The 19,289-nt window shown below is 39.9% G+C and overlaps 1 protein-coding gene across 6 annotated transcripts in view; it reads right to left on the bottom strand.

Moving 5' to 3' along the window:
* LOC115734880 (serine/threonine-protein kinase ATM) overlaps positions 1-18,778 on the bottom strand; it is an 89,758-nt gene extending 70,980 nt beyond the window's left edge. For 5 of the 6 annotated variants that reach the window (XR_007199208.1, XR_007199209.1, XM_048282286.1 and 2 more), the window contains exons 1-26: positions 18,584-18,778; positions 18,090-18,198; positions 17,842-17,985; positions 17,156-17,317; positions 16,873-17,062; positions 16,623-16,779; positions 16,408-16,544; positions 16,200-16,287; positions 15,697-15,800; positions 14,921-15,019; positions 10,434-10,490; positions 10,059-10,110; positions 9,304-9,378; positions 8,778-8,819; positions 8,601-8,671; positions 8,202-8,250; positions 7,643-7,714; positions 7,214-7,369; positions 7,023-7,109; positions 6,750-6,940; positions 5,769-6,372; positions 5,602-5,673; positions 5,280-5,444; positions 4,717-4,842; positions 4,119-4,246; positions 2,697-2,853 (exon numbers count right to left, since the gene is read on the bottom strand). Coding sequence is in view for 4 of the 6 variants with exons in the window: in XM_048282286.1 (XP_048138243.1) it covers positions 2,697-2,853; positions 4,119-4,246; positions 4,717-4,842; positions 5,280-5,444; positions 5,602-5,673; positions 5,769-6,372; positions 6,750-6,940; positions 7,023-7,109; positions 7,214-7,369; positions 7,643-7,714; positions 8,202-8,250; positions 8,601-8,671; positions 8,778-8,819; positions 9,304-9,378; positions 10,059-10,110; positions 10,434-10,490; positions 14,921-15,019; positions 15,697-15,800; positions 16,200-16,287; positions 16,408-16,544; positions 16,623-16,779; positions 16,873-17,062; positions 17,156-17,317; positions 17,842-17,985; positions 18,090-18,198; positions 18,584-18,661 (3,372 nt within the window). In the remaining 2 variants the exon portion in view is untranslated. The remainder of the gene's footprint in view (positions 1-2,696; positions 2,854-4,118; positions 4,247-4,716; positions 4,843-5,279; positions 5,445-5,601; positions 5,674-5,768; positions 6,373-6,749; positions 6,941-7,022; positions 7,110-7,213; positions 7,370-7,642; positions 7,715-8,201; positions 8,251-8,600; positions 8,672-8,777; positions 8,820-9,303; positions 9,379-10,058; positions 10,111-10,433; positions 10,491-14,920; positions 15,020-15,696; positions 15,801-16,199; positions 16,288-16,407; positions 16,545-16,622; positions 16,780-16,872; positions 17,063-17,155; positions 17,318-17,841; positions 17,986-18,089; positions 18,199-18,583) is intronic. The other variant, XM_048282284.1, reaches the window with a different exon arrangement.
* Positions 18,779-19,289: the final 511 nt, after the last annotated feature.

Raw genomic sequence — 19,289 nt, 5'->3', positions numbered from 1 at the left:
TCCTCTTGTTTAGATACACCACAACAAAATGGTGTCGCGGAAAGAAAGAACCGCCACTCGTTAGAAATTACTCGTTCTTTGATGTTTGAAATGAAGGTAGATAAATCCTTTTGGCCTGACGCTGTTATGACTGCGTGTTATCTCATCAATCGCATGCCATCCTCTGTTCTTAAGGGTGCAATTCCCCACTCTATTCCGTTTCCTTCTGACCCCTTATTTCATTTGCCTCCTCGTATATTTGGTTGTGTCTCTTATGTGCACGACCATCATCCAGGACTTTCTAAACTTGATCCTCGATTGCTTAAATGCATTTTTGTGGGGTATTCCCGTACACAAAAAGGTTATCGGTGCTACAATCCCTCTTTGCATAAGTATTTCACTATTACGGATGTCTCATTTTTTGAGTCTACTGTTTATTCCGATAATCCGGTGGAGCCCCCTACAGAGGATGATGATTCCTTGACATATGTTATTATGGAATCAACACCCACTTCAAAACCTCCTGTTCCTCCTCCACCTATCCAATATGTTTACAATAGACGTCTTTGTCGGCATGTAGAGCCCCCTGCAAATGTATCTAAGCCTATCTCTTCTTCATCATCTTATGATCCCGAGGTAAGTCGATCACATACTTATCTTGATATTCCTATTGCACATCGCAAAGGAGTTCGTAATTGTACGAAACACCCTATTGCACAGTTTGTCTCATATTCTAGTTTCTTTACCTCTTGTCGGGCTAGTCTAATGACCATTGATACACATCCAATTCCTAAAACTGTTGCTGAAGCATTATCTAGTCCAGGCTGGAGGACAGCTATGGAAGAGGAACTATTGGCACTGGACCAAAACCGGACTTGGGATCTTGTTTCATTACTCGAAGAGAAGACAGCCATTGGATGTAAGTGGGTATTTACTGTCAAGGTTAACCCCGATGGTTCTCTTGCTCGTCTCAAGGCTAGATTGGTTGCTAAAGGGTATGCACAAGTTTGTGGCATCGATTATGGTGATACCTTTTCTCCGATGGCTAAGATGACCTTTGTTCGTCTTTTACTTTCTTTGGCTACTTCTGCTAGTTGGCCTTTGTTTCAGCTTGATGTTAAGAATGCCTTTCTTCATGGTGATTTACAAGAAGAGGTGTATATAGAGCAACCACCTGGGTTTGTTGCTCAGGGGGAGTCCGGCCATGTTTGTTGCTTAAAAAAATCTATGTATGGTTTGAAACAGTCTCCTAGAGCTTGGTTCAAGAAGTTTACCGAGGCGGTACTCCAATTTGGATTGTGTAGATGTACTGGAGATCATTCAATGTTTTGCCAAGTTTCCGAAGCTGGTCGGATATTTCTTATAATTTATGTAGATGATATTGTCATAACTGGAGATGATTCTAGAGGTATTAAAGAGTTGAAACCGTACTTACAATAGCAGTTTCATACAAAGGATTTGGGATCACTTAGATATTTCTTGGGTATCGAAGTGGCACGGGCGAAGATATTCATATCTCACAACGGAAGTATGTTCTGGATTTACTTACCGAGGCGGGTATGTTAGGAGCTAAACCACTAGATATAACAATGGAAGTGGGCTTGAAATTGATGGCAGAGGATGGTGAACTATTAGATGATTTGAAAAGGTATCGAAGGCTGGTTGGAAAACTAAATTATCTAACTATCACTTGACCTGATATTTCCTTTTCAGTGAGTATTGTGAGCCGGTTTATGTCTTCCCCACATACCTCACATTGGGATGTCGTAATCAGAATTCTGAGATACCCGAAGAAAGCTCCACGTCGTGGACTCATATGTAGAGATCATGGTCACAGAGGGGTGGAAGCCTTCTCGGATGTTGATTGGGCAGGATCCCCTATAGATAGGAGATCTACATCGGGTTATTGCACTTTTGTGGGAGGAAACCTAGTATCTTGGAAGAGTAAGAAGCAAATGTTGCGGCTAGATCAAGTGCGAGAATCGAATACAAAGCTATGGCTCAAGCTACTTGTGAGTTAATTTGGATGCACCAGCTATTAGCTGAACTCGGATTCAAAGATCCCGCACCAATGGGGCTATGGTGCGATAATCAAGCAGCTGTCCATATTGCTTCTAATCCAGTATTCCATGAGAGTACCAAGTATATGGAAGTTGATTGCCATCTTGTCCATGTGAAGCTTCAAGCTGGAGTTATCTCTACTGGTTACATTAGGACTAGTGAACAATTGGCCAATGTTTTCACCAAATCTCTAGGGAGTAGTAGGGTTGAGTATATTTGTAACAAACTAGGCATGCTTAATATCCATGCTCCAGCTTGAGGGGGAGTGTTAAAGAGTAAAAAAGGGTAGGATGGTCTTTGTGGGTTTGTGGGCTTTGGGAGTTTACCCTAGTATGTATAAGTATGTCATTCTTTTCATTGAATAAGATTATTGAGTACTGTTTACAATGATAAACTTTTGGAAACTGAACACCAAATAGTGTACAAATTTCCGGGGTTAGGAACAAGAATTCTTCAATTCCTTCCACACCTTTCTATTTACCTTCAATTAGTCAAGAATAGAATTACTGCATTCACCAGCTCATCTTGACCACAAATTTATCCTTCAGATTTTAAGCCAAGTCATCAAACTACCTAGACCAACCGAAAAAGAAACCAGAAAATTCAATTGAACATACAGATGTGACAACCGAGTTCTAGGGATTCATCTACCAGACCTGCAGTTCTATTTTTTCACTGTGCAAGGCAAGATGACACAGAGTAAGGATGATGGTTTCCATCACGGGGCGAGGCTGTGGACCAGCTGCTAAAACATCCCTTGCAGGGACAATCTTTCCTTTCATAAGATATACCAACGGAACACCAAAGTTGGAGCTGGACATATCAAGAGCATTATGCAAATTAAAGTTACTCATTTCAGCACAAATAAAGATAAAGAAAAAAATTCACCTTATGGCACAGGAAACTGTTATAGTAACAGAATAAAATGAAGAATAAAGATTGTTACTCCCAAGTCCACCAAACAAATAATCCACACCCTACTCTTGTAACTTTCATAAATTAAGCCTTTCCAATACTAAAACTTGCATCTATATCTGCTTGCTAACATCCAAAATATTCATTCATCTTGGCTTTCCACTACAAAATAAAAATAACCACTTCTAGACCTGTTAATGAGTTCAACAGCCACCATAAGAGCAGCACAGTGGGTGGGAGTAGACATCATCGAAGAAATCACCAGAAATTACTTAAGAATGTACAGATAAAACAGTTTTAAATTCTTCTTTGCAAAAAGGGAAAACCGAAGATGTACTAGAAGTAATTCTTATATAATCTACATTTTGTTCGAAAAGTTGTAAGATGGCAGAGGCTTCTGAGATCAGTCCAACATAATCTCCATTCATTGGAGTGGTGACTTTAAGAGAACCTTGGCAATAGTGTAACTAGACAATCTGAGGAAGGAGGATGTCAGATTGCAGCAATTTTGGGCACTTGGTTATGAGGAGAGAGCAAAGAAGGTGAGGAAGTAGTAGGTGGAGGGGAAGCTTGTTGCTTATGAACTTACCAAAGGACCAAGTGGGTGGATAGAGTACCACAACAGAGGCTGGAGGTAGAAAAGTCCACAATTATCAGATCAACCAAATCTCTGCCCATACTTGATATGACAAATTTTTAGACCAAGACAGGTCAAACGAAAAACATATATGCATATCCCATTGCTAAAATTGTCCACAACTTTCAATTATTTCAATGACTATCAGAGATTAGCTAGTGCCTAAAATAATGATATATGGTCAAAGTTCACATACGAAAATGCACCAACATGACCAAAAGGTTTACAGTTGTGTATGTCATGCTAACATGTATTGTCATGTAGTCTTCGTTTTAAATGATATTAGCAATATGTCATTTATCTGGTAAACTTAAACTCAATAAAAGTGATCTGGTCAACAGCATAGCACATAAAACAAGGTAACTACAAAAAAGATTCGATGTTGTTCTCCATGGTTCCTAACAAAAATAAACATCAGATAATAAAGCACCGGAATCCACTATCGAATAACATTCATCGCGATATCAAGCCATATATTTTGTCCAAGAATTTTGAATAAAATAAAACATAACACAGTAAAACTGACCATATATCCTCAAACAGCTCTTCATGACCTTCCCATGTCTGAAAAAGAACACCAATATGTCTAGCCAAGAACAGCCTTACTCTATAGTCAGAATCTCGGAGCATTGTGAGCAATCTCTCAATCAGCATCTGTAGTAATGTGAATAGCAGGTTCAGGAAGAAAATGGTTGAATGAACAAGAAAGAGATCCTTTAAGTAAATGTAAGATTCAGACCTATGTCATGGTTAATGACATAATAGGATTGCTAGATTATCTGAATATAAATCATGCATTCATCTAATAGCTTGAGTTTTTAGAATAGTTGACTCCCACAAAATCTCACATGATAACAAAGCAAGAGTTCCTGAGTTCAAATCTTTCCAGGCCCCTTAATTGCCTCCCCATTATAGAATTCCATGCTCTAGTCTTATGCCAAAATCCAGCCTACGAATGAGGGCGATTGCTAGAGTATTTAAATATTAAACCGCGCCTCCATCTACCAGCTTAAGCTTTTAGAACAATGGGTAGTGGCCCCACAACTTGAAGGATTGCACCGTTCATTATACTAATTCAACTTCCTCAGTCTCCTATAACTGATGCCTATACAAGCTGCAATTACCTGGCCCACTTTAGGAGATATTAGGACCAAATTGCATATGCTGTCAACGAGCTTTAGACGTCCTAACCAATCAAGAAGTTCAACTTCTGCAATTTCAGACACCATATCTCCAAGTCGTGCCAAACTCTGCAAAAGATGAAGACATCACTAACAAAACAAGGCAAGATTTAGCAAAGACCACATGACAGTAGACACAATGTCAGCCAATCCTATAGTTTTTTCTTTTTTCAATTTTGGATAACGTACACAGAGTACCATATCTTCATACCATCATTATCTCTCTCTGTATTACGAGAAATGTTCTGATTGGAGTGACTTGTACTTTTTATTTTTGCACATTTTGCACCTTTCACACTTAATGCAAAACACCAGAAACGTTTTAAATATACAAACATTGACACGCAAAACCACATTTTTTTTCTGAAAATTAGTATACCTTCATTTATTTGAAATTTGGAGGAAAGTCATAAGTAGAAATGAGTAGTTGCTTGCTCCAAATGATATATTAGATGTTACAAGTTATGACCTTACATTTAAAATCCAGAGTGAAGAGAAGTTTTGACCTGGTCAAATTCTTCATCTCCAAAAAATCCAATAGAGTCCCTATATTTTCTGTCAGTGTCTAGGCACAACAAAGTTCTTGTGAAGGTACAAATAGCAGCTACTATATTGCCACAATCCAGCTTGAGATTGACTTGCATCTTCATCATGTCATTCAGGAGATTCACCTATGACATAAAACAAGAGTTTTAGAACTACAAAAATAAAAATCTGCAGACAGCTTATTAAGACTCAATGAAGAAAAGCTCTTCGATAAAAATGACCAGAATCTTTGGACAAATACTCAAGGAACTCTAGGGATTAAAAAGCCCAGTATCCTCTCACCATATCCGAAACATTTACTGCAGAAGACCAATATGGATACAAGCAAATGCTATGCAAAATATTCTCTGACACCTGAAGCGAAAATGGATAAAAATTGAAAGAAAATTATTAGTTTAAAGGTAACATGTGACCATTAGAAATAAGGAAAAGGTAAGCTAGGTATTTACCTTCCTATCACACTCTATTTTCAGTAAACCAAATAACATTTCCCATGTCATTTCAGGTACCACGGAGAAAAAGCATGATATCAGCGATATCATGCCCAACTTCCAACTTTTAATAGAAAAAGGTATTCCACAATCAATTTCCCCACCATCTGGAGAAATGTCTACATCTTTGAAATCCTTGCCCGCATCCAATTCCATATCCACAATACGACTCTTATCTCCACCACTTTGGCAAGAATATTGATCAAGCATCACATCAACAGCAGATAAGCCCACATCAGACTGAGGGCTTCTTTCATACCTTCTACTTTCATAGAGACCAACCAATACTCTCAAGAGCCTCTGCATGGACTGGTTTATTGCCCTATGAGAGACAGCATCTAGAGCATTTCCATTTCTCCACTCTAAGAAAATAGGCGAGGAAACAAAGCTTCTAAAGGAAATTAAAACAGCACTTGTTCCATCGCACAACACACTAGGACCGAAACAACCTTGAGAATGAACATCGTTTTGGGGTTCTTGAATGACAGCAGTGGCATTATCCAACAGCTCTGACAAGAATTTGGCCATTTTTGACAGGACCACTACTACTTCTTCCCTTTGTCTGAAGGGAAACAAGAATTAAAAAAGAAACAAGGAATAAAAGAGAAGTGAGAGAAAACATCAAACAAGATCAACATTCGAGCTTGACAGAAACAAGTTGAAGATCATTAGTCCCTGATGATTATACTCCAAGGAAGCACAAGTACAAAATAAAAGAACTCGGTACTTTTGAACAGAGCATGAGTATATTCATGGGAAAACATTATTAAAAGTCCAAGACAGTAAAAAAAAAAAAAAGGAAGGAGTAAAACAAAAAGCAAGCCAAGAGAAGACAAATTAAAATGTTACTCAATAGTCAGGCACCTTAAAGAATGAAAATTACTCACTAGAACTTCTGACAAAATTGCTACTGTAAAATGCAAAGAGAAAGGGTCAAACCTGGTGAAATTTAAGGCGTATATTAAGTTAGCCAAGTGAGCACAAACAAAGAAAATATCTGACAGAGGCTTGCTTTTAGGATCCTCGAACACCAACGCTCCTTCGATATGAATTTCCAAGTCATGTAATAGCGGTTCTCTTAACTGCCGAGGAGGAAGATGTACTTCTTGATGAAGATGGCCAAGGGAAACCTAAAATTTGTAGACTTTAAAGAAAAGCCCCGGAACTATGCAAACCAAAACCATCAGAGAGAAAGAGACCAGATTTTTGCACCTCCTTCTTGCAACATAGGTCAATTTTTGTCAGAGCTTCCACAGAGCAGTCAAAAATGTCAGGCAGATTGTCACATTGATCTTCTCCCTAAAACCAAGTCAAGTTTCAAAGAACGAACAAGAGGATCGTGAAAGAAAAGCCTGATAAGAAGGGGAGGAGAGAAACAGAAGGACAAGAACATTATTACCTACCTTGGTTCCACTGGCAACAGAATCTGCATCACTTAGAGGAAAGTTTGACAAAGGAGTCCATTTGTGCCGCTGCTTAAATGGATCATAACCAGAACAAAGGGCAGAAATGGACGCGGGCAACAAAAGCACAATTTTCTCATTGAACAGGGTTGGATCCTGGTAATTTACCAACAAAATATAAATCCATAATAAGTGTGCTAAGTGAACAAAAGATTAAGAGGTGCTAGCAAAGATGAATACAGATCTCTAATACAAAAATTAAAAGTACAAAGATCTCAAAATACTCCAGAAATTTCTATCACCTATTAAGTATTTGTATATGTATAAATAAGTACATTATTACCTATAAGTACCAGCATATCAAGCTTAACAGAAGAAAGTCCTAGAATGGCTAACATATAGAATTCTGGAAACTTTGGGCACACAAACCTTCCATCTTAAATTATCTAAGACTGTTCTCAACAGATTTTTCCTCAGATGTAACATGTCTCTGGGGTCAACCTGCATAATCGAGCAGAAAGAGACTGATTCAATAAAAAAAATGATCACTCAGTTTGACCGTGTACAGTGAAATCCAATCTAAACTCATTGCATTCAGCCAGGGAAAATGAGGGCCAAAATAACCTTATCGCAGCTTATATAAAGGCAGGGAATGAGACAGACAAGGAAAACAAGTAAATTCAAACCCACCCACCCACCCCCCCCCCCCCACAAAAAAGAGGAAAAACATCAAGTGAAGGCAAAATATTGGAGTCTAACGTGTGAAAACATAAGATCCAAGAAGCAAGAATAATCAATTCTACCAATCATATTTGAAGAAAGGCTACTCTGAAAAAAATTAAACCAAAAACATGCAAAAAATACAATGGAGAAGCAGCCTTAGGAAAAGTAATTTAGCAGATAGAAGTACAATAGTGAACTAACTAACAGGGATGGCAATACACTATTATGTGAGAACTGCAAAATCTTGTCAGTCTAACACACTTACTTGAGAACCTTTCTTGGAGAAGTAACTGGAAATGAAATACAAGACAGACCTATATGAAAGAAGCGATCACACAATTAGATGCGCAAAAAATAAAAGACAGTTAATGATTCACTATTTGGATGGGAAGCAACATAATAACAGTTGACGACGATATGCCACTTTAGAATGCAAAAAATTTGAACCAAGGAGCCCCAGTCCACAAGAGATAAGCTAAGCACCATAACTGAAGCTTTTCATTAAAGTCCTCAGAAGAGATCAGGATCAGAGCAAAGTAAAGATCTGAGGTCTTTGATGAAGCTGGCTCAGGTATTTTATTGCTCTTATTTGCCTTGTTCTTTGAATAAAAAACAACTTGATGAACTTACACCCTGTCAGCGCATATAAGAATAGAGTACTTACTCCGACGTTGTTCGTGTGAATAACCTTAGATCCCATATGTCCTCAGGTATTAAGTAGGTAATAACTAAATCCTGGAACCAAAAAAAGGACATGAAAGAGCATTTCAATCCAATCCATATGAAGAAATGGTCAGTGTAATGAAGATGCATCATCAAGTAAAATATCCCTCGTACTAACCCTTGAAATCAGGCTTCCAAGGAGCATGAGAGCAGCATCAGCCTGCATTATAGAATTCAATAAAATGCAAACAAGTGCTAAATAAAAGCTTTAGATAATAAAATCAAAATATATGAAAAAGAAAACTCAAGTCTTCACCAAGGTTTTGAAATTACTTGACATTATTTATTGTTCAGGTGCAAAAATCATCAACAAAATACAGATTTTACACGGTAGACTTGATAGCTGCAGAACCAGCACTGAAGAAAAGGATATATGCTCTCATGAGGAATCTATTCTACACAAATAAAGAATCTATAGTGCACACCAACCAAACAAAATTCTGGTTAAACACGACAAAAGAATTAAAAATACAATAGAATGCTCGATGAAGTAGCAACAAAATCCATGGGTCACGAGGTAATGTATCTAATCTTTCATTAATATGATGGGGTAAGTCGATTGTGCCAGCGTGAAACTCATGAATATGACATCATTGTTGGAATCAGTTCTATAAGCCTAAGCACATTCAATGAGCAAAGCTTACCACCATGGTTATATTACTGAACAGTGGCAAACCATGCATCAGACTGTTCCATATCAACTGCCAGCCCGAGTCAAACTGCAAAAGTTTCATCCTGGAGCTGAGTGCCTTTTCCAGTCTAGACATGCTTCCAGGGGGAAAGAGAGATTTTAAAAATAAAAAAAACCCAAGAACCTCACTTCAATTGTCAACTGGTATCATTCCGTGCAATAAATTCTGAACTATGTCTGAAATACTTTGATTAGCAAAAGAAGACAGCCTCTTCAATTCACATAAATACAATGCCATGTAGTAACTTCCTAGTTAACACAAACACGAAACTCTGAACAAAGCTCGCAGAGAGACATGGGCACTTACCTAGTAACAACAGGTTGGAGTTTGGAACAGAGGCGAAGGATTCAAAATCATAACATAGTCAACCAAGCAAAAGAAAAAGGGAAAAAACAAACCTTACAGAGTGCATTAAATCCTCCTAAATGGATAATAAATTAGGAAAAAGAATGCTGCAAGAACCAAGATTATCAGATTTTGGAGCGCCAGTGCCTTACTTCAGTACATTGAAAAGGAAAAAGCAACATCCTTTCTAGTCAGTGGTTTTGCTAACATAAAGTCTTGTCTGAGCAGGAATTGACAGAAGGTAATTCATCAGCAACGACTTCAAAAATTAAAGAAAGAAATTTCACATGATACAACAGAGTAGGTTCCACATGAGATGATAAAGAAGTAATTTAGTCGAGTGACCAAGGTTCCAGAATTACCTCCTTGAGTGAACCTGAGAGAGACAGCAGTGAAGATAGCTTCTGCAAACTCCTTGAGTTACGAGAAAATATTGTTCATCAGAACATATAGGAATAAACATATAGAAGTTTTCTACCCATAAAAAATGATTGCGTGTGCATCTAACAAGCTTATGTAACTCTTGAGAGCCATATATAGCATCTAATGCTGAACCTATAGAATCAAGTCCTCAAATTTTTCTGAGTTCCTCACTGGCCACATTTATATACTATTAAATAATAAAAATACCCTTTTCATATCAAAGTAAAAGATGAATTATATCCTAGTGAAAGGACATGTGAAATCACGAGTCAATCCCATATAACTCACTGGTCACATTAAAAAAAACCTCATACCTCAAAGTCCACAAAAAACCTTCATAACTCTGCTCTGTGTTGGCATCATTCATAATCCTATTTCACAATAAAAGTCATCACTTAGCAATTAATTGAACCCCTTTGAAAATGCCAAGATGCTTTATGCCAATACCACATGCATAAGGAAAATTTAGGCTAAAATTGATTCAGACCATGAAAAGTGTTGGAATATATAAATATTAAACCACGCCTTCTTCTATCGCCTTAAGCTTTTAAAGCGGTTGGCTGTGGTCCCATAAAATCTCTCATGGTATCGGAGCGGGAGGTCCCGAGTTCAAATTTTTCTAGGCCTCTATTTGCCTCCCCAATGAATATTTCCACGCTTAGTACTAGGCAAAAAAACCAGACTAAGCGTGAGGGAGAGTGTTGGAATATATAAATATTAAACCACACCTTCTTCTATCAACTTAAGCTTTTAGAGCAGTTGACTGTAGTCCCATAAAATCTCTCAAAAAGCATATAGAATGTTTTCCCATTATCGGAACATTATAATATTCATACTCCAGCAAGTCCTTTAACCCTCCGATTGATCCTATAAAGTACTTGAAAGACCTTAAATCATTCAGAAATACTAAAATTCGCATGAAATGGCTTAAAGAAACCATACACCCATGGCCCCAATCTTACCTGTACCAAAAAGAAGCATCTATCCACGTTACGGAGCATAAAAGTATTCTATTTATATATATATATATATATATATATATATATATATATATATCAATTTGAATGTCCCGGACATGTGATACGGGCCGAGGTTTTCGTGCCCCAATTGGTCGTGCAGATGGCCAAGAGATGCCCCAAGACTTGCTGTGTCTTGGATCCCTAGAGTTTGTCTAGGGTTTTCTACCATATTCTAGAAGGTTCCCGGGGACGGGCGAGACAAGTAATTTGCCCTATATTCGGAACCTTCCTATTTAATGTTGGTAGTTGAGAAAATAAGAGGTGCGATCTTAGCCGTTAGATGACATGGAGATCTACAACCTCTTTCTCATTTGCTCATCCACAAAACAAATATCACAAAGCATTCCTCCCAGAGCCTCTCTTTAGAACTTCCTCTCTCTACGAAGATCTTGGTGAATCGTCAACAAAAGGCTTAGCTTAGCCGCTCCACCGATCCGAAAGACACCCGAGTCACCGTGCGGGTTGATCCCAAACTCCAAGCCCATGACAAGTGGTATCAGAGCAACATAGAAGTGAGCCATTCATGAGGTCGTAGAGCATCAAGCTAGTCGAGACAATGTTGAACTCAGACATGGATCATGTTGTTGCCATGGATGGAGAAGTTCCTCACGAGAAAGCCCCGCAGGAGAAAGCTTGGGGTAAATCAAGAAGAAAAGAAGCATCGTCGGATGTTGTGTCCGCGCTTGCTGACAAATTCGACGAGATAAAAAGAACGATGCACGAGCTACTTGATGGCCTTGAAGATGCTAAGGAGCGGATCGACAACATGGATGAAAAGATTCGCGAAGAATTCACCACCGCTACGAATGGAGCCGTAGCACCGTTGCAAATGAAGGACAAAGCTCTCAAAGCATCAATTGAAGTTTTGAAGCTAGATGGCCAAGAGAAAGATAATTCCCACCAGGCCGAGATAGCAGCGGAGAAGGTGGAGATTCAAGAGCTCAAGACGGAGCTAGTCTTGTGCAAAACAAGAAACGCGATTGGTGCAACCGCAATTGGTGCATTCACCGTTCAAGCGGTGTCGAAGATAAAGGTGCCCGAACCGAAAGAGTTCAAAGGCGAACAATCCGCCATGGAAGTCGATAATTTACTCTTAAGTATGAACCGTTGTTATCCATGACGAGACGGCCAAGGTACAAACTGCTGCTTTATATCTCTCTAGTGGCGCCATGATGTGGTTGTGATTCATGTGTGATGAGACCAGGAAACGCACATTCAATCCCATGAACAATTGGGACGATTTTGTAAAGGCATTTCGTGATTACTTCTACCCCGAGTCTGCTCCATAAGAAGCCCGAAGCAAGTTTCATCGCCTTGAGCAAAAAGGCACAATCCGAGAATACATCAAGGAGTTCTTCGAGCTCAAACTCCAAATCCCCAATCTTGATGAGGAGGCTCTCGGAGCATTCATGGATGGATTGAAGCCGTGGGCGCAACTCAAGCTAAAGCAAAGAGATATTCAGAGTGTCACGAACGCAATCTCCATGGCCGAGTCTCCGGTTGACCTCGGCAAACTCGATTCGTAAAGATCCAAGGAAAATGGATGGAAGGATCGAGAAATGGATCGCAGGGATGATGAAAGCGATTCCGACCGTGGTCGAAAAGAACACAGAGATAGAGAAAAGAATTGGGGAGAAAGGTCTTCCAAACATCAAGCCTACCAACATCGGGGCAACCAACCACAACACAACTACATCAACCCGGAGGACAAGTTCAAACATCCTCCTTCGCAGCCGTGCGCAATTTGCAAAGGCGGCCATTGGACCCAATAGTGTCCAAAAAGAAACAATGAGAAAACACTATACTCCGCCGTCGTCAAGGATGATGGTAGGCAGCAAAAAGAAGAAGAACCAAGGGTAGCGCGACTTGGTGGCATAAGTCGACTCAACTCGGTGGGCATCAACGCTAAACTTCGTGGAAGTCAAGGAACTTGGCAAGAGGCTCACCGCTTGGTTGATACGGGGGCGACAAACCTATTCCTCTCAAGCGAAGCAGCCAAGTGGTTGGGACTCCACGTGGAACCCACTAAACCTTTCTTCAAGACACTCAACTCACAAGATAAGCTAGCTAATGGCATTGCTAGAGGAGTCAAGATTCAAGTCGGCGGTTGGAAAGGAAAGCTCGACTTCGAGGTAATCCCGCTCGACGATTGTGATCTCTTACCGGGTATGGACATCTTTGACAAGGCTAGTGTGGTTGATCCGAGAACCAAATCGATCATCATCAACGATCCCGAATGCCCATAGATTGCAACAATGTTCAATAGGGTGAAAGAGACAAAGAACATCAACACGATCCGACTCGTGGAGAGTAAAACAAGAGTTGAGGCACCACTTGAGTCAAGCACAAAGACCCGACCTTTGGAGATGCTCAAGGAAAAGTGGGAGCTACCCACAAAAAAACGAAACACTTTGCCGATCAATGAGCTATTACTAGAGCTAGAAGACATTGGTGCGGCCAAGACAGAGAAAGAGTCGCCGATGACTCGTGAAGCGATCAAAAACCGAAGAAACCTCAAGTCCCAAAACAGAAGAAAAAGTGCTCTCGTGGACAAAAGAACAAACAACAAAAGAAACCGACGATCCAAGAGAAGGATGCGGGCAGCCAAAAGAAAAATTCCGCTGCAGAAATCATCTCCGAGCCAAGAGCATCGAGGACGGCGCTCAAATGGGTGGGGGAGAATGACACAGGCTGAGGTTTTCATGTCCCAACCGGTCGTGCAGATGGCCGAGAGATGCCCCAAGACTTGCTATGTCTTGGATCCCTAGAGTTTGTCTAGGGTTTTCTACCATATTCTACAAGGTTCCGGGGACGGGCGAGACAGTAATTTGCCTTGTGTTTTAGAACCTTCCTATTTAATGTCGGTAGTTGAGAAAATAGGAGGTGCGATCTTAGCCATTAAATGAGATAGAATTCTACGATTGTAATTCAAGGCCCCTACTATATAAAGGGGAGTCCTCTTTCTCTTTTGCTCATCCACAAAACAAATATCACAAAGCATTCGTCCCAGAGCCTCTCTCTAGAACTTCCTCTCCCTACGAAGATCCAGGTGAATCATCAACAAAAGGCCGAGCTTAGGAGCTCCACCGATCCAAAGGACGCCTAAGTCGCTCCGCGGGTCGATCCCAAACTTAAGGCCCGTTATACATGCATGCCGGATGTGCATGTGAAGAATACTACTGCCAAATGAAAAATGAGAATGGCCCTTTCGACATTGATTTATTTGAAATCCACATGAAGCATTATTCTTTGGCTCAAGCCTCTATAAGGTGTGGTAAAGTCTTGAAGCTTTATTGTGCACTCACAAGGAGTTATTACTGTTGCAACATCAAAAGACATTCACGCAGTGAGACAAACTACACTTGATGAATCCCCACAACGTCTACATTAAATTAGTGTATCACAACCAGTTCTGCCACAACGACTGCTAATTAAAACAGAAGAACACAGAACTCAATAGATTACCAAATTATTGCGTAAACATTCTACAGACAGAAGAAAGAATAGGCACCATTCAGTCATTCACCATCTAACTGTCCAGAAGCATCTCAAAAGAACATGCTAAAAATGAAATGACACCGTATTAGTCAAAAAAGATGATAGACAAAAATTGCCTTAGCAGGAATACTGCTATAATGTGGTGTAGGACAATGAATTGCTTTCAAACATGCAGAGTAGTAGGGCAAGAAAGCAACATAAACGTGGACAGTGATAACAAAAAGGCATATATTGGGGGTGGGGGGGAGGGGAGGAAAATTAGAAATCCAAAGAACGTGAGGCACCTTTCAAAATTGGCGCATATGCCCTCAAACCAGTAGGTGAAAAGGTCTGTGCTAATACAACTCTGGTATCTAAGAAGAAGACAACAGAATGCAGCATGCCTGTGTCGGCAAGTCAGTATCAGTATGAAGTGACCAAAACTACAAATAACAACTCAGATTGATTATAGATCAAATATAATGCAGAAATGACTTAATATTCTTAGACAAGTCCCCAGGGGGAATTCTTATAGAAACTTCAAAAAAGTTACTGCTTCAATCTGCCAGTGATGAATGTTTTATGCTCCTTGCACTACCTATATATCCCACAAGTTCATCTGCATGGATTCTACTAGGACCCGGTGATTGAACCCTTCTAGAATTACTAGAAATCGTGCATCTTTTTCTCTGGCTAAGCCTTTAAAGTGGTTATTGAGACAAAAACAGCTTAAGAACTTCCTCATGAACTTTATCCTATTGCAAAATTAAATTTAAGAAGAAGAATAAGAGTTGTCAAGTTATACCAACTAGTTGACAATTACCAAGGCATTATCGTTCAAACTTCTGATGCTAATACCGTTTGTAGTTTGTTTGTAAGTGGGTAATAGCACCTCCCAACCTTTTGAACATGAGTTTCTCTACTTAGCAAGGAAAAGAAATATTTTCAATTAAATAAGCAGCTCAAATTAGATGCATAATATGAACTGATAGGTTTAGCATGTCGTAGAAAACGTGATTATTGGGTCCTATCATGTCCCCAAAAGTTAGACTCCACCACAAAAAGTACACACATAACGCACCATGACCACTTTCCTCCCATTAATGCCTCTTTCAAAAGGATGGCTGCATGTTCCCTTTTAATCCGTTTTCCAGGAGATGGTGCTTTGCTTGAGCTGATGCATGACTAGAAGAGCAATAAATTGGAATAATCATCAGGTGAACAAAGCATTCAGGCCTAACATTGCAATAATCATATGAGAAGTTCTAAGCAAAAACAGGACCAAGCTCACATCTCAATAAATCAACTAATGCATCTTCCTATATGTGCACTCAAACTATGGTGGCGTATATGTACATCAACGCCTTTATCACCCTAAAGATATAAGATGCAGCTCAACATGTTAAAAGCAGAAGATAAAAACAGCATCTGTCCAAAAGCTAATCACGATTGCACACAGTCCAGAAAATTGTTCTCAAAATATTCAGACTCACTCTCAAACAATGACACAGAAAATCAAGGTCCAGGGCACAGCAATTACTTCAAGATGCATGGAGATACAAAAATGAGATGACCAAGAAGTACCTTATAGAATACGAGAGCAGCCAGTTCCACCAAACCACAATGAGACCCACCGAGAACACCGAATTTATCATCCTTGACCACTTCACTCCTGAGTGTAGATCCCATTTAATACAGCAATTTTTTCAAAGCGCTACCCTGAAAAACTAATTTTAAGAGAGGGGGGGTTGCGCAGGGAAGGTGGGAGAGAGAGAGAGAGATTTATTTTTACCAAGGGACGCCTCTGGTAGAGGCAGCACTTTGATCGAGATCCTTACAAACAACATCCAAAAGTTGTTCAACCAGACCCTTCCCATCATCTTCTTTAGCCAAATTTAGCTGCAACCTTGCATACAAAATAAGTGCATCCTGCAAGACAATATTCCACTGAATAACAAATTCGAAAAGGAAAGAAGCAGAAGCCTCTAAGATGGCAGGGCAGCGCACCTTAAGGCCTCGACCCCGTGAAGCCAACCAAGTACGTAACACAAATTGCTGCACTGTCTTGTGAATTTTCAACGCCTGACAACCTAAATTTGGACCATCCTTCAGCAAAAACGTGTTAACACACTCAAGAAGTTTGCGTGCTATCTTTCCCTCTTCCCTAATAAAAAACAAAAGTTCAAGTAAATTTAGGCCCAGAGTTCGTTATAGGAATCTATGACTAAGCAAGGCAAGAAAAAATTTTGTAACAGACCTAACAAAAGAGAATATCCTAACAAAACCATCGATAACTTCTTCTCTAATATTATCTGGGTAGTCACCCGGAGGATTTTCCAGCATACACTGCAGCAGCGAAATGCAGCGAAAAACCTCCTCTTTGAGATTCGATTGACTATGACCACTCGAGCTTGTCTCGACCTTCTCCATGAACAGAAGCACCATGTCTAGCCATTATGAATATGAAAGTGGAAAATGAACCAATCAGCAACCATTCGCTATACCAAAAAGAGGTACAAATCATAAAAGTGGGGACTCACTGCCATATATTTTCTTCTTCATGTGAAATTGATAATCTCTGACAACCAAAAGATGCCGTAGAATCAAGCCATATTCTGATTGAAAGCTTGGAACATTGCTTAAGACATCCCATATGTGATTAAGCAGCACTTTCGCCACAGATATCAGCGGCAAATCATCGCCTGGTAAAAGAAAGATGTTCATTCACGAACTGAGCAAGTGGAAAAAGAAACTTGATGCAGACTGGAAAATGAAAGCTACCGCTCGACCGCAAAAGAAGAAGATCAAGGGGGGCAGCTCTAACAGAAGCACTTGTCATTGGCTTTCTCCAGAAAAAAATAATAATAATTAAAAGTACACAAAAAAATCCAGAAAATTAGTGTTGTCATGCAAGCATGGAGCAAGGAACGCGTGCCAACGAAAACTACGAATTTAAGGGCTAACAATCAACCTTCACAATTGAGCATTTTCTCAAAGGAAGTGATTCCAAATAGCAATCTGTAAAGAAGCACACTATTACACCTGAACTTTCCCTCTCCTAATACTAACGGCACCTGCATCTACGAGCCCTTAGAATGAAGTTTCAACACAACTTTCAGCAAAATGTCCTGCTTTTTTATCATTCACTTCCTGACCATCAGAATGAAATTTTCGGAAAAGAAAAGCAAGCTTGTTTATCGTGTTGAACAGGTTACTGGAAGAAAACCTGAAAACTTTGTATCATGCGCTCTTTGGACCACGATTCTGAGAGATTTTGCATATGTTAACTTAGGCAACCTCCTTTTGCTGGATGATACCTCCAATGACACGCACTGGATGAGCAATTTGACAAGAAATGGCCATGTTTCAGCTGCACAAACAATTTGGAGCTTCATCAGTTTTGCTCATTCTTTGATTTAGGTGGCGCCATGTGAGAGAGGGCAAAAGGAAGACCCAGAAAGTCCAATAGCTTACAGTGAGGTACTTCATTTGATGAAAGCCTTGCAGTGTGTTGCCCAAGATATTTACAGAAGCCAAAGGATCTCTCTCCATCCAACCATATGTTCAACAACTTGATTCCCTCCTATTAACACGATACGTATCAAAGAAAATCAACCAAAAGGAACCTAAATGGCCAACGAACAAAACAATCACAACGTGAGACAGATGCTAACTTATTCGCTTAGTACAAAGATTGTGCAACTAATTAACATAGTTCTTGAAAATTAACTTGGTCTCCCCGACAACTTTCTACAATTGAAAAGCACGGAACTTTCAAGATTTTCTGGGGAATCTCTAAGGACTCGTCCTTCGAGCCTCCGCAATATCAGACAAGCAACCGATTCTCTATATCTTCTTTCGTTCGGTTAAAGAAACTGGAGGTAGACAGTCCCGAATCGATTAACCGAACGTGTCAACATTCCTCCATTTTCCCGAGAAAAAGAAATAGGAACAAGAGGCGACTGTACTTCTCGGATCTTGGCCTTATCGGAAGACAGCTTCGAGATGATCTCTTGAACATCCCTCGACGTGACCGTCGCGGCCATGGCGGCGGATCGTCGGAGAGTTCCGTGGACTTCGTCTCGCTGTCGGAAGAGCGAGAGCGTTGGCGGGAAGAGGGTTTAGGGAGCGAGGCAGGGAGGCAGGGAGGCAGGGTTTAGTCAATTATGACGTAAGACAAGAATGCATTTTATATAGCAAATTAACTTGGAAAAGGAAATCCAATAAAGTATCCTGCGAATCGATAGTCCAATTTGGGCCTATACGACATATGGGCCATCTTCGCCCGACCCGATTACTGGCTTCTTATAAAATGTGAAAATTAAAAGGTAATTCTTGGACCTCAAACATCCTCACCCGCCGGTTCGGATCCTGCCAACGGCCCTGGACCGTCATGTCCAACGCAATGTGGACCGTCGAGAGGAGGCTCCTCTACGAATTGCATTGCAATAACCGTGGACAAATCGAACCAAAGACGGGAATACCTTGTTCCAAAACCGTGCAATACCGGATTTGCAATGCGAGCAAGTTTGTAATAATTGGGATAGAGATTATCGCTACTTACCAATGTGTGAGTTTTATCGTTTTATCGTTTTGATAATGCTTAAGACTCGATAATTAGGTGATCAGACGATTATATAGTGCTCTATTAGAGTAACTAAATTATATTATAAT

The sequence above is a fragment of the Rhodamnia argentea genome, chromosome 7 (assembly GCF_020921035.1).
Source record: "Rhodamnia argentea isolate NSW1041297 chromosome 7, ASM2092103v1, whole genome shotgun sequence".
NCBI classification, from domain to species: domain Eukaryota; kingdom Viridiplantae; phylum Streptophyta; class Magnoliopsida; order Myrtales; family Myrtaceae; genus Rhodamnia; species Rhodamnia argentea.
This window is presented reverse-complemented; position numbering and strand designations above follow the sequence as displayed.